We start from the raw sequence: 16,262 nt of genomic DNA on the forward strand, positions 1-16,262 counted from the left end.
GATCTAAAGTTTCCCTTTTCTCACTGTAAGGTACAATTTCTAGACTCTGAAGTCTTCCCGCAGTTCTTTTGTGATCTTGCTCTCACTAAAATGTCACTAACATTGAGTGAAGTAAAATCACCTAGTACTACCTGCTAATTGCAGCATCTGCCCTTGACTGTGTCAACCTTTCTCTTCTTTGTATTTTTATCAGCCTCTAATAAATTACTCTTAAAACATATTACTGAATAGTGGGAGCTCATAGTTAAGGTAGACTTCAGCAAGTTCATTCAGAAGTTGTTTTCATTTTTGTCAAAATAAGTGTGAATGAGCAGTTTTCAAGTATTTGCTGCAATTATGAATTATTATTTTGCCCCAAAGATGACACATTATTTTTGACTTGACAGGACCGCCCTCTGCCCTCACATTAGAAATGTACATGCTCTAATGAGAAATACATGACAGAAGCCCTCTTAAAACTACCAGTAAAATTTGCATTCAGGCACTGTGCCTCATCACCCAACTCCATCCCTCTCCCCAACAGTGCTATCCCAGCTGAGTATCTGCATGGTCTGTGTCTAGTGTACAGGAAACAAACAAACTTCCAATTCCGATGCTTCCTGTTAATTATTAGAAGTAGTCCCATACTCCCAATATGCCAAAACAAGACTCTGGCCCAAGCAGAACAAAGGTGGAAAGAATTGTATGTAAAGTACGGTCAAGCTTGTCTGGTAGTCAAATAGCACAACTAGTAAGAAAATATACCATAATTTACAGACTAGTCCTTTCATTAAATGATTAGTCTCAAAGACTTTATTAACTTCATTAAAAGCAGAAAAGGTCATATGAAAGGCTAATATAACTAAGACATTATGTTAAACTATGAGCCTTTTAAGGTATCCACCTTCATAAAAAGTTGCAGCATATTAAATTTATTTAATTAATCTAGAGTAATTTCTAATTTCAAAAGCCCGTTTTTATGGAACAATGATAAATTAGAGCATAGATGAATTATTTTACAGATTAATACACACAGTTCTTTCTGCAATCAAGATTTTAAATGGTTCTAATAGCTGCAGCACTTATAGTAGGTTCTTTAAGTGCCAAGCAATTATAATTGTTCTCTTAGCATACTGGTTTAATTTAATACCTCCCAAGTTGCAGAAAATTTGACTTCTGCAGTGGAACACACTCATTCACCATATTTCCTTGCGGAATGATAAAACAAGCTATTTAAAAGGAAATGAATGACCTGGAAAAAGCAATACAATGTTGCTAATTATCACACAAGAGTGCTGATATATCTCAGACTCGTTGAGATCAAGATTCAGGCAAGATATAGGTGTAGACCATAAGCCCCTTACCCCTCATTTTTCATGCAAAAATAAACCAGGCCCATAGTGGCTGGTGTTAGTGGTGTGCTTCAACACGTCCAGAGCAGTGGAAATTCAGCAAGTACAAAAATGTAGCAACTGTGGACTAACTAAAATTACCTCAGTACTTGTAATACTATGCGTAAAGCTAGCATTGTGAGTAGCGTTTAGGAGTTTTGTCCAATTTTTTGGTCCATGAGCAAGCAGGAGACATTTAACTTGTGTTAGTCACTTGGTCAAATAACTGGAGCTCTCCATGTGATACCCTACATTAAACATCTCAGATCACGAATCACACAAATGCTACATATTAAAGTAAGGAAGTTAAGTTTAATATCTATTTTTAAGGAAACCTTTTTCCCTCATCTTATAGGAAAGTCTTCATCAAGTGAAACGTCCCTTATCTGTGCACAATCAAGCCATAGGCATTTCAGCTTGGCCTATGAAGTCCTAGACTATGTGAATCTGATTTTTCCTCTTTTCCCTTACAGTTTTTATTCTTTTGACAATAAAAAAAAAAAAAGCTGAGAAACTGGATCCAAAGAGTCTGCCCAAGTCTGCACAGAGTATGAAGCAGGTACACGGAGGGGCAATGCTTCATGCATCACAGTGGAGTGTCACTTCCAAACAGCGATATAGCCAAGAGTGAACAGAGTTTACCTACTTATAATTTGGGAAATAGAGAGTTTACCCAATTCTTCATGCCCAGCTGGCAACCTCAAGTCAGGGAGTTTTCCCATTCCACCACTTTCTCAAACACGCCTCTGGCTGACACGGAGCAGCGGAGCTGGTTTGGGTCAGCATGCCGGCAGGCTCGCACTGGCGTTGGGTGCTACAAGGGATGATGGGGATGGGGGGACAGGTGGGCAGCATGCTCCAGAAAAGGGGTGGAAACTTAAGTATTTGACCTCTTACGTAATAAGTAAGGAAACCATGCATGTCGAAGTCTGGTGTCTAAGGGCCAAAATACATCTTATTTTAGATGAAAGTAATAAAGAAGCACTATGAAAATATAAAAATGAGAGAAATGATATATGATGGTATTTGTTTGCCACCTCCGAGAAAATTACTAATAGATTGGGTTAGCAATGAATTTTTGATTTCTGAAGAAACAGTAAAGTTAGATGAGCTACTGGTTTATTAGTTTCTGGAAGAATAATTCCTCCTCTTGTGTAATATAACAAAAAAGCAAGACACCGTCACTGTGGAGACAGAGAGGCAGGAATAACCATCAAGGTTCAGAGTGACATTGTAAAAAGGAGTTTCACCTTTAGGTCACTGGTTGAATTTTAAATAGAGGAGTTGCCTCATGCCTTTTGGGAGTTGTTTGATGTCCTGGGTCAGCTCGATCTCAAATACAGCTCAGTTCCTAAGAGACAAGTGTTCCCATCATAAGCACTGCAGCAACAGATAACCCGGCAGAAAGGAGCATCCTTGAACCAGCTCTCCTGGAAATACTGTGTCACAACAGCCTTCCCTCTAAAACATAGCAGAGAACCCATTTTCCTCTCTCCTAACACCTAAAGCTGAACTAATGCTCACTGGATACCATAACACAAATAGAATCACTTCATTCCCCTTCCTCAGTTTCTGAAGGTTTGCAGGGAAGGCTGACTCAGCCCCGGTGCTGTTACCTTAGGAACTGGTCTAAATCATGTTCAAAGCATCCTTGTGATCATCCGATACCCTGCTTTTTCAACAAAAATACCTGAGCACTGGTCTAACAGGGCTTGCTTAATGTTTTTTTAACCCTTTCAGACACTGAAAAAGCCTGTTGTGAGAAAGTATGCAAAGAAACCAAATAAATAAACCCAACCAACCCATTTCCCCACCTATACTTGCAAACTCTGGCCAAACTTGATTAGGACTCAGTGTTGGAAAGGAACAGCTTTATGAGCCACAGTTTAGATGTATCCCTAACTAAAAACAAATACGTAATTGAACCCTTAAAAAGAGAGCTGAGGAAGATAATTGTATAATTAATAAAGGAGCAGTCTTAGGACCAGTGGTCACCTCAAACTGTAAAACCACAGCGTAAAACATGACACCACAAAAACCTCATTTCATTTGATTTATGCTTCATGAAAAAGCAAAACAAATGTTATACAAATATTTTCAGTAGCTGAAAACTGGTTATCACTAGAAAAACACAGCTACAGACATTCCTCACTGCTGGGCTGAACTGTTCTCAAAATAATCCAGCGTAAAGGCCACTGATGGAAATATTTCTAATACTCAGCAGTCACAAAGCATTAAACTGCTGTGTTTGGTGCAGATCACCTTGCTCATGCTTTACAGGTATTAGTTAAGCTTCAGTCTATGGTTTGCAAAGCACTCTGAACTCTCTTGGCCTCTCTCACCCTAAAATCTCAGAATAGTCACCGCTGTTTTCTTGCACATGCATTTAAGTAACATTACGAATGATGTTTCATTGCATGCCCATTAAAAATAAACATGCTGGAAATTGCAGAGAGTAAGGAGCCAGAGTCACTTCGCCTGTCTCAGGAGCAGCTATGAACAGCTCTGAAAAACACACATCCTGTTGCCCTCTGCAGATCTTTCAGACCAAAAGGAGCAGGAGGAGCAGAATTTTAATAGTATCCAAAAAGGCAAATCCCAGAATCTATTTAATGCCAAAAAGGAGAAAAATTCGAAAGAAATTATGTCAGAAACCATTCTTATTGTTCAAGAAGTACACCGTATTTTCTCTCACTGTTGCAGAAACAAAGCCACGAAGTGTATTTTCAAGAAAATATTTAAATAAAATTGATGAAGTGTCAACACTTGACTGCTTGTTTAAATTGGACAAAATTATAAAAGCTGTTACAGTGTGTTCAATTTGTTCCAGTGTTATTATATACCATAAGGGCTCATTCGAGCAGTGAGAATACTGCAGACAAGGCATGAAGATTACAAGATGTCTTAGCCTTCTCCCTGATACAGTATGAAATACAATCTAAAGCAGCCGAAATTCTTTTAGTGGAGCAATTCCTTCCCTCCGGGGCTTGATGGGGAAAAAAAGAATCACTGTTCCTTTATGCTGCAAGAACTCTTTGTTATTTGCTTAACGGGAAGTTAAATGAATCAAAGCTTCAGACAGCAAAAAAAGCCGCCATCAATTAATGTGCCAAATTTTTAACAGGAAAGCAAATCAGATTTATTTAAAAACTGAGGTCTCAGTTGTGGTGTATTTATATTTTCCCAAAGTTGAACTTAGAGTTTGTGATATTTTTCATAGTTTATGCTTTCTGAGGAGTACGGATGACTATAGGAGAGGGTTCCCGTTTCTGCCCGGCTCCTGCTGAGTGTACTTTACACACATAGCCCAGGTGACTAATCAAGAGGACCATGGCAGGCTGTAGCTGTTTGTGCTCCAGGTGCACCTCAGCTGATGAACAGTGGCGTACAAGAGCTCAATACACACTGTCATCACAAGCACCACTCACATTATCAACTGAAAACAAGGCATTTGAATGTTAAATTTTTCTCTCTTCTTCCATAATCTGTTGCACTCAGGATGGGAAGCACAATGGAAATCCCCAAGGACCATCTGTAATGCTCCCAACACCTTACCTAGGAAATAATTCTGATACACTTGCCATTTGCTAAACACGGGCCGAGTGGTGAGTTCTTATATTCCAACTACAGCACAGACATGTTGGTCTGAAATTCTAGACCAGACGTCTTTGCATGGGTGCTTACAGGCTGTGGAGGACGATGCATGGCTATAGCCTCTCAGCAGTGCTTACAGTCTCTCAACTCAGCTCAACTCAACTCAGCACATGGTCCTAACGCTCATGTAAGGTGCAGAGGCATCTTACAGAGCCTAGGAACGAGTGCACACCGGTGTCACAGCTGTATGACATTGCACCGAATAGCTTGCACCTCACCTGGAAAGCAGCACACCAGCTGAAGATGAATCCCTAGCTGTTTAACAATACCCATTCATCCATTCTTCTTGCCCAGCATAGATATTTTGCTTTGAAAGTTAGATATTCATACATTTATCGAAGCAGTCAACTTTAAGGTATCTTTGTACACCCTAGGTGAGTGAGAAGCAAAGGGTTCTGCTCATAAATAAGAAGCATATATTCCACGACCCACTGTATCTTCCACAAGACCAAGTAAGAAACCAGGCAGTTAATCAAATATTAAAAGATTCTAAGCATATTGGAACTACTAGTAAAACTAGCATGAGAAATGTGCCAGCCTACTTCAATCATAAAACACCGGAGGAAAAGAACCTTAAAATTTTTACACTGATCATAATTTTTTAAGTATCAGTGTTATGAAACTTTTTTCTTTGTATTATTATTCAAGCGTGGAAACTGCCATGGAAATTCACTAAGGCTTCACCCAGGTTGGCCTCTAATTGAGACTCTTGTGCTCTGCAAGCCCCCGTGCTAGTGTGGGGTCTCCTGCACGGGGGGGCTGCCAGTGGTGGATCTCTCTCACAGCTTGCAAGCCTCTGCCAACCAGCTGCTCCTCACTGGGAGCCAGATACAATACTCCAAACAAACCCCTAAACCAGTTCAAACTTTGCAGAATTTTACCCCTTTAGCACACCTTAATGCCCCATAACCTTTTAAATGTCACATCTCAAAAACATTGTTTCTTCAGCATACAAAACAGGGAGAAAAAGCCCTGTATTTCAAAGCAGAAATAATAAAAGTAATAAAAAAATTATTTGTTCTGCATTGGAGAATTTCCCTCTGCCTGAGTTTACTATTTATAAACCACCAGTCTGGGATTAATTATTATAAATCCTTAAAGCCGAAAAGAAGATTTCAGGCATGTTATGCTACGTATAATCTATACCATTATTAAACTGCAGCTCAAATGCAGTTTATGTCCTATTTCTGTTGGTCACCTTGTAGCATTTCAGCATTTTACCTACAGTAAATTTTACTCCTTGAGGGAAAGCATTTCTTACTATTTTCAAAACACCAGACCACCCATCTGACATGCCACTGCATGGGAGGAGCAGTGCCACCTATAAAGCATGCTCACCAGGCACCCCGTCTCTCATCCAGTAATCGATGTCCGTTCCATCTGCGTCATCGTAAACATCCGTAACATTGATGGGCTGCAGCAGTGTCATGATCTCTTTCACGATGTCCCGAGCTTTAGCATTGCCAGTAAAACCCAGTCCAGATGGCTTGAAGGTGCCCTCATCAGACTCCATGACGATATCGAAGTTGGAGATATTTTCCTAAACATGTAAGGAAAGAGGATACGGTTTGTGATTGCTGTTTTAACTGGCACCATATACTGGATTCTAGATGTCAGTGCGAGCATACCGTAACAAATTTGTTTAAGAAGCAGAGAAATGCTTCCTGTGATCATGTGTATATAAGCATAAACAAAGGGACCTAATCTTTCTGTATCAAAACGCTGAAACAGTTCAAGTTCAGTTCTGAGGCATCAATATTCTGTAGGAGCCACAACATGACTGGCCTGCTGTCCCCAAATACTTGCTTTAAGGCTTCTGAAGTGCCACCTAGGAAGGTAAGCCATTACCACCATATTTCAGTTTTCACTTGCAGCTCTCACCTTCTTCTCAGACCTGAAACTCAGAAATTCTGTTGCCGGGGGAGGGTACGCAGTCTGGTTGGCTTTAAAATTAGATGCATTCAGAGCTTGCTTAGACTATGAAGGACATTCCATCTAGAAAAACAGCTGCTGTCTCTTCAGAAACACATTATTTTCAATATACCATGTAGTCAACTCTGACTTTGGTTGGAGGACTGAAATGCCAAGGTTCTCCCTGACCTGAAGGAATAACATCTATTTTAAGGGAATTTTGTGCTTCCAAGGCAAGTCCTTACAGGAAATCTAAAATTTTAAGATTTTGTGTATAAATGGCATAATAACATTTGCATTTAGTGTGCACTTGGAAGATTCTTTTTAGCTAAAAGAACAAAAACTAGCATCCAGAGCCATTTATTTGCTTCCCATACATTCAGAATGCTCAGTCACAAAGGTTTAATTGGAAAGAAAGTACTTAGGGACTTCACGTGAAGGCAGATTTCACTCTTTTTGAGAAGCACTCAACTTTTTTTTGCAAAATAAAACAGTTTATAGCCAGGTCAGGCAGAAAAAAGCTATACTTCAGACTATCTTGAATATGACTAAAAGAACTTACTGCAGGTTTTACTCCTATGCCCAGATCTCATTCCAGAATTTTATGGCTGTCATGGGTTATTACAAGGAAATTGTTACAAGAGATATGTGATAGCTGTGAGTAACAGATCCATGTCATTAACAGATTACATAAGTCTACAATTCAGTAAAGAATTCTTTCACATTTTCCTGAATATAAAACCAAATATGAACTACAGGTGGCTGTGAATGTGATATTCACCTAAGTTTTCAGAAGTTCTTTATAGAATTTGCCAAGAACTGTGTTTTACACTTTACTTTCCCAAAACTTTTTTCTTTTGAGTGAAATAAGTTCTAACACAGCAGAGGTATTCACTTCTAACTTAGAAATATATCCAGCAGTTAAAAAAGTTAATATAAAATCTTTGCATATGATAAAGTAACTGTAAATGCTATAATACCTTAAAATAACCAATCTACCTGTCCACCCATCCAACTACTGGAAATCAAGGTGGAAATAACCAACGTTGTCACCCAACTGGCAATCACTATTTTTATGCAATGAAAAAAAAATCTTCAGTTTATAAAAGATTAAATGTAAAGAATTAGGATACATGTGGTCCCTATGCCTATCATCAGATGCAGTACCACAGGTCATGAGCCTCAACATCAAACCGTGATTCACAGACCCTTTGAACACAGTGGGAGAGAAGCAGGCCAAGAAGAGCACACTGCGTGGTAAAAGGGACCAATGATGCTCCAAAGTCACAGGTACAACAGAAAGAATGTCTCAAAATGTAAATCTTCTTCATATCACAAGCCCAAGGAGCAAGACTTAGGGAAGACAACACACATTTTGGTGTGCTGGTGAATTTCCAACAAAAGCTAACTTAATTATAGTGAGCCCTGCATAAATACCATGATAGAAATCATTCAGAAATGGCCTCTTTGGCTGAGTCTTCAAAGCAGGACTTCTGCTCATTTTTAGAGAAGCTGCAATGAGTAGGAGCAATGAGGCAAGTGGAAGGGACTATTCAGGGCAGCAAAGTAAGGAAAAGAGTGAGTGTGGGAATGGCGCAGATACCGAGAAGAAATCTCACCTACCACTCCAAAGAACAGAATTCCTAAGTTCCAAAATTTCATAAACTGCTAGTACAGCAGTCTTCAGCTGTGTTTTCTCATATAAATGTTTGCATGTGTTTTTAATATGAAACTGAGAAAACAAACAGCTCACAATACATTACACCATATTCTTACTCTGTAAGAAAGCTGTTCAGTTCTGAGAACGTGCTGGAGTGGCATGAAAACAGGACGCCCTGGGGAGAGAAACTGGACTCATTGGGGGACAAAAAAGAAACAGGTCACAACTACTCAAAGTACCATGTGTACTTGAGAAAGCTTTTTCCCTATTTTGTCCACTAGAAAATAGGATTAATTATAAAACTATTCATTGTCGAATTTGAAAGTTGCAACCTTAAAAAAAGGGGGTTAGGTTGGTTTCACCATACCCATTTTTGTACACGTATATTGGCGTTTCTACTTACACGGAAAGAAATACGTGCTGGAAAATATGCTATAGGGAAGCTGCTCTGCTGTCCTTTGCCCTCTGTGGTGCAGGAATAACTGCCACTTAGCAAAGCGAGGTGAGACCGTACATTGCTCCCTGGACTAATTCAAGGGAACAGCACAACAAACCAGTAACATTTTATAAAATAACTGCAGGCTCAGCTGTTTCCTTCATTTTTCCCCATACCGAATGTATCATTTAAATAAGCATTTTAAATTCGGTACGCAATTTTTTCAGAAAGTAATCCCACTTGCTGCATCGTGATACTGTGCCACTTCTCTTAGCACATACCAGAAAATTAAATCTTGTTGGTGTAACCTGCTGCCTAATTCTCTGAACATCAGAAGAGACTTTTATCCTTTATCTTCCTATGACTTGGTCACAGAAGAGGTCACTTCACTTTATCTTACCACGTTTAGCTCTTCAACTGAATTTTTAAATGAAACATTACAATAAATACTGCATGGGAAACTGGCTTTCTATAGCTTGTTATTTTCACTGAATATGCAAATAAGCACGATCCTTGCCAATACGTCTCGTATTTTTATTTTAATTCCTTTTATTTCTGTTTTCTCTATAAACAATCTATTTTTATCTCTGTTAAGCAGAACTAAAAATATAAGTGCTTCTCATCTCTAAGGCAAACACTTCAAAACATGCAATTACAGTCAAATCTTTTCAATTAAGAAAACAAACCCTTGTCATACGCATGACTCGTACTTCTATCAGTAGGAAACATGTCCCATCTAGAGTAGACACTGGCAATCCCAAGCATACAGGTAGCTACTTATTCAGTCAAAATCCCAATTGTTAATTCTTACCAAATGTTAAACTAGACTCCGACATCTCATGACTAATCTACCGAGTCACTGACGGCAATTCCTCTTACCCAGCTAAAGCAGCGAGGTACCTGAAAGGATAAGGGAGGGAACAGCTGTCCTAAAACCCTTCAGCAATTTGGGGCTATTTAAAATAGAGTGTTATTACATCTAATAGCTTATTTACCAGTTTTCTTTTTCGTGAAAAAGAAAAATCACCACTTTACAGGGAAAATACCAAAGTCTGTAATGGCAAAGCACTGTCCTTGACTAATGGTTAATTTGTTCCAGTAATAAGGGACATCAGTTAATCTGACAGTGCATTTTCAGCTTTCTGTTATTGATTTACACTTAACTTTAGGAAACACCAACACTTATGTTCTTGTATTCCAGTATTTGACTCAGAGCAGTTGGGATCTGAGCACAGCATGGCAACAACCATGCTGCAGAACTTACAGTGAAATGACAGTCATCCCACTTGCAGCACTAAAAGTGTGTTTAAATCAACACCCGGCTTTTTTAGGCTGGCAACTAAGACTACAGGAACGACAAGAGAAAACACTGGAAACACCTAAGTGGATGTGACAGCTGGAAAAAAAAAAAAAAAAAAAAAATCCTCCAAGTATCTAATAATATATAAACATGGTGTAGTGTAATTTTGAGTTGCTGTTTAGGATCAAGATCAAGTGAAGCAAAACAGCATAGATGAGAATTAGAGAAAAAAACACCAGAACAGCTGTTAGGATGCGCCAGCATCAAGGCATAATAACCACCAGCCACAAGCGTGATCATACCGCTCACACTCTTCTTGAATGAAGACAGGGAAAATCAGGAACACTGTGAGTTATAAATTTTTGTAAATTACCCCATCATTATATGGGAGAAAGCTGCTGTAAAGCTGAAGATTAGCACAATTTTTGATAGATGACAAGGTATGAATAAGGCTCATACTTCTGTTAAAACACGAAATATTTTTCTGCCACATTTCTTCCAGTCCGTAAAAAAGTCCACAGATTTTATGGCTTGCTCTCTATTAGAGTTACAGAGCTCTGATCTCTGAGAAACCAATGACAAAAGTTCCAGTAACTTCAACAGCCCTGGAGCAGGATTTGGTCATGTACTTATTAGCATTTCACTCAGTAAAAACATACAACTAGCATGCCTTGCCTTGTACAATACCGCTACTGTTTCCTCTGCAGCCACCACTTGCCAGCACTCACAGAGATGACCATTCAGTATTGTAAGTTCTCTGGGATGACAGACAAGAAAAAGCAGACAGCTCTGAAGACAGCAGCAGGCGATGTAAGGTATGCATCAGATAGATTACCTGCAAACTTGTCTTTGGAGGTTTTCCTTTGACAAAGAGGCATATCAAAGGAAACTGCTCTTCCTTGAAAACATCCCATGGAAACCTCTGGAAAACTTAAGCCCTTTTACGGTTCAAATACGAGGGTATCAAAACGCTGTCTATGACTCTGAATGACTCTGTCCCACCGCTGTTCCTTTTTGAAAAGTTTTAGGTTTTTGTTTGAAAATAGGCAACACTGCCAAAATTAAAAATTGTGGTTTATATCTTTCAACCAAAGACAACTTTGGCTGCTTTCAATAAGCAAGTGAGTACTTTTGTAACTTTCGGTAACAATAAATCGGCAATACCTTAGAAATTACCACAGCACACACATCGTTAATATTTCCTGGTTTTATGCAGAACGCTTTTAGGTTCTTATCTGGGTAAGAGGTGCAATGTTAAGATGAAAAGAAGTCAATGAGGAGGAAGCTCATCACAATGAGTCAACAAGGGGCAACAATTTTCTGTGTCTTGCACAGGTGCGGGGAGTTTGGACAGACGGAGCCCAGCTTTCTTACAGCAGAACATCCCCAAGCACCAAGGACCTGTGGTCGGGTGCATCTGCCTGGAGTATGAAAGCAGAGCAGCTGTCCTCAGAAGATGTCTCCACCAGTTCACAGCATTTCAGATGGCACCTCTGCTACTTGCATGAGGCAAAGAAAAGGAAGGAAAGGTACAAAGACAAAAGTTCTCCTAACACTAGACGTGTATGAAACTTGCCTGCATGGAATGAAGACAGGGCAGCCAGGAGACACACTGCCATGGCTGATTCTGGGTCTTCCCTGCTTCAGGCAGGGTAAGGAATCAACCCGTTTTTGTGTTTTAGTAAAACCTGGTTTCCTCTGCAGCTTTCACTAGGACTGTGACACCTCAGTATTAAGAATTATGAATTCCTACTGACATAGAACTGGTGTAAAATATAATTGTATAAGTATGCTAGCTTTACTGTGCTTAACACAATCAAGAGTACTTCTGGTCGTTGACCGTGATTCTGGAGAATACAGTGCAATTAGTTTCTTTTTGTCATTTTGTAACTGAACATTTCTCTTTTTATGCATTTCTTTCATTTCTCAATGAAAGGGATCAACAGGAGAGCAGTGGTCAAAACAACAAGCAGTAATTTTACAGAACTTTTGATTACAGAGAATATTTCCTGAGAACAGTCAATAGACAAATGGTCAACATATTTTGCTGGAATAAAAGAACCCACATTAAAGTCCTTCATACGTTTGGTTCAAATAACACACAAATCCATGTCTCACGTTTCACCAGGGTACTTGGTACCTTGGGAAATAAACAGAATGTGGAAATACAGGAGTTTTCTGAAAACTGGTTTGAAGAGCCAATATTTTCTGGGGAAGAATCACTTCACCTGAAAGCGACAAGAAATTTTTTTGGTATTTGCTTCTTAGACAAAGTAACTCGTTAGCAAATCACAGTAGAAACCTCATGTGAGCATCAACAAAGAGTACTTAAAGTAGCAACGAGACACCAGCATTGCAGAAAGTCCTGTTTTCATGCAGACCCAGTTTGGGCAAAATATCAACTCTTCTTGGTAATAAACACAAAAAGGAAACCATAGTAAACACAGGTGACCAATATTTTTCATAAAATTAAACCTTTTCTAAGAAAGTTAAAATAGTGTATGGCATTTGCACCAGAAATTTAGGTAAGTACTGTAAACATCATTAAGATAGGAATAAGCATGCAGAAATATTTTAAGAATGCTTTCTCTAATGCGGTTTGAATTAAATTCATAACACATTAATGCCTCCAATGATCACAACAGAGTTACTAAAGTAAATTTGAATGTGGCCTAGGATCTCTTAGTCTTCTAATTACAAAATGTATTTGCTTTCCCAGGAGACTGTATGCAATACTTCTATTCCAAAACAAATATCAGCCATTCATAGTCCCTTAATTCAGCTAGGTAAATAACTGTAACCTTGTCTTGATGGTACACAGATCTTTCACAGAAACTAGTCCAAGGCAACGAAAGGAGGACAGACACTTCATTACATATGCTGCTTTCTCCCCTCATGAAGACAGCAAAAGAGTAAACACACAAAAAACTTTAAAACCCTACTGCAGGCCATTCAGGTACCGTTGTTAAAGGTTGTAGGAGAATCTGTACTGAATAGCTGCAACATTAGGTCCCCCAGAATTACTAAACCATGTTCCTCCTGCTTCTTCCATTCAACTTGGAAAGGAAAGCAGCAGTTGCAATGATGTTTCACATTTTTGAAGTTATTTACTGTATTGCCTGTACCTAAGAACCCTACTTAGCAACTGGCTCACACGACACTAAGCACTGGGCAAAGACTTCAGATGGAGGGTCGAACCTCAAGATCTGGAGCCTGATTTACACTTAGATCCCTTAACTTCATTACACTTCATCAAGATAAGGGGTCTTTACTGTAAAGGAAAATCAGGCGTTTTTCCAGTCTGGGATTAAATCTAATTATTGGCTAACTGTTACAAGCAGTGAGCACTTCAGCAGGTATCTCCTTTGGGAGCAAAGATGCTGGTGATTCCCCTGGGAGGCTTCTACCCCATGGTCAAAACTGAGCAGGTGCTCTGTGAGGTACTGGTGGGTGGCAGGTACCCCTGCACTAACGCAGGCACTGAAACTGCTGGATGATACTTGGCTTTCAGCTCTTGGAAATGTCTTAGAAAAATCATATAAAGGAAACAACAGATGAGGACCATGAGATGCTCTCCAGAAAAATATGTGATAAAATGAAAGCATGGTTGCATGAGTAATCTATGTGTCTGAGCTTATTCTGACTGCAGTTGGGCAAACGTGCTTTTCCTAAGCATCTATTTACTGGATGCTATCAGAAACGGGAGACAACACGAGACTGAGCTTCTCATCAACCCAATATGGCAGCTTTCACATTCTCTTACAAGCTCTGAACAGCCAATACACCCTATCGCTAGTTTTAATAATCAGAAAGTATAATACTTGGCTCAACAGAAATACTTGTGTGATATAAATAATGCTATTATGCAGGGATATGAGTTGATTATTGCCTCCACAGTAAAACCACTATGCTGCTGCTATCTCAGTTACTTCTGCAGTAACTCATCCACTTTCTAGCAGTGGCAACCTACAATGACGGATGAGGAAGAAAGACCTGAAATTAAATTGAAAGAAAAAATAAATAAGCTACAAAAGTAAGAGTATTTGTACTTGTCCAGTACTATATTGTCTTCATTTCTTCTGCCTTGCCACATTTCCACTGACATGAGGAGGTAATTTACAATGTCAAGGAAATCCGTGTCTGTCTGTGCTGAATTACTGCATTCATATTTCTACTTTTTTGTAGCCAACTAAAGTCATAATAAGCGCAGCTATGCGGATGAGTCATACAGGCCATCTTTCATTTAACAAGGCATCCTTAAATACCACTCTTAGTTAACTTGTACTCATTACCATCAGCAAGCAATGTTTATGCCATACTATCCTAATTGCCAGAAATTTGCACAAGTAAATCATTAAAAGGTTAAGTTATTTTTCATGCTAATTATATGTACAGTATTAATCTGCTTTATTTTGTTATTATGAGTAACGCTATGTCCTATAGCTGTATCAATTTATAACTATGCCAGATCACATGGCAGGGGGGAAACAAGAACAACAAACAACAGACGGATGTCATTTCTGCTTGAATTCTCCATGTAAATTACAAATTCTTGTGAAGTTAGACTGGGTTTTCTTTGCAGAGCACAACATCCAGACGGAATCGTATCAGCAGAGCAAAAATTGAGACACATCTTTGTCTCAATTGTTTTAAAAGCAAAGTAACCAAATATCTTTCAAACAACACCCAGCCTGCTTTGTATTTCCCCATCTGATCCTTAAGCCTACTTTTTGATACTACATCTGAATATAAATCCTAGAGACAACAGTGAAATGCAGACATTTTGGCAAAAGATGAGACGTGCATGAGACAATTTCATGTGTTGCTGACAACATCACCATAGATGGAGCTTATTTTCTGGCATGGAAATCTACAGAGGTGATGATACATTCCTCATGAGCAGTGTGCACTAGGCAGAGAGCATCCCTCCAGCTCCTCCAAATGCACTTCTGTACATGAGAAGCACCTCTTTCCTGTGCTACATATTCCAGAACATTTCCTTCTAGTTTAATCCTGCGGAACACCAGAGTACCAGTGGTAAATCCAGAGTCCTTAATACGTACTATACTGCAACCCTGTCACCTCCCTGAAGGTGAGAAAGCAAGCTCTTAGGTACCTCTTCCAAATGAGAGAGCTGAGCTATCCCTATAATTTGGAGATATAAGGAGGAACTACATTATATATGGGTAGTTAAATAAATACACTTAGTAATTTTAAACACGTTAGTGGGATAATTGACTGTTCATCAATTATCCGGAAAACCATAACCACTGTAATGCTATCTCTGACAACTCTATTGCAGATGCAAATTGATTTAGTTTTGTTCATCACAATGAATTTGATTCAAAGTGAAATTTCCATTTATTTGTTCTGATAGGTTACTTACCATTAAAAACATACACTTAGGAATTGCTTGTAAGTCTGCTTTCATACTATTGTACAGCAGGTGACTTCCTAAACACATCTGCATTCATCTTGTCTCTGCCTTGGATATATTAACCATGGCTGAGAGTAATACTAGTAAATGAGGGAACAGAATAAAAGATAACTACTTTAGCTTAGTTATACAGGTACAGTATAATTTTTCTGGGGAAAAAAAATCCACACATAGTCCCAAGACTTATCTCCAAAGTAGTTTTATGCAACTGCCCTTTATGTCATGATGTACATTGAAAAGGCAGTTGTTGGCAGGAGAGACAGATGTGACAATATACAATATTTTTATCCTGAAAACCAGTCATAGAGTTTGTGTGTTCCTTGCATCATGAGGAGTCAACCATTTAAAACGCTCCAGGTTCCATAAAACTAATAATTGGCAAAAGTATTTTAGACTACACACTATTAAGATCATAGCAAAGATTTTTCTTTGTATTATTTTATTTTTTACATTGTGAAATATTATGGGAAAATGCAACGAAGCGGAAATATATA

At 38.8% G+C, this 16,262-nt stretch overlaps 1 protein-coding gene across 3 annotated transcripts in view; it reads right to left on the reverse strand.

The window, feature by feature from the left end:
- CPQ (carboxypeptidase Q) overlaps positions 1–16,262 on the reverse strand; it is a 164,172-nt gene that overhangs the window by 22,313 nt on the left and 125,597 nt on the right. For all 3 annotated transcript variants that reach the window (XM_082310230.1, XM_082310231.1, XM_082310232.1), the window contains one exon: positions 6,363–6,564. In XM_082310230.1, the coding sequence (XP_082166356.1) occupies positions 6,363–6,564 (202 nt within the window). The remainder of the gene's footprint in view (positions 1–6,362; positions 6,565–16,262) is intronic.

The sequence above is a fragment of the Platalea leucorodia genome, assembly GCF_965183815.1.
Source record: "Platalea leucorodia genome assembly, chromosome: 1".
NCBI lineage: Eukaryota > Metazoa > Chordata > Aves > Pelecaniformes > Threskiornithidae > Platalea > Platalea leucorodia.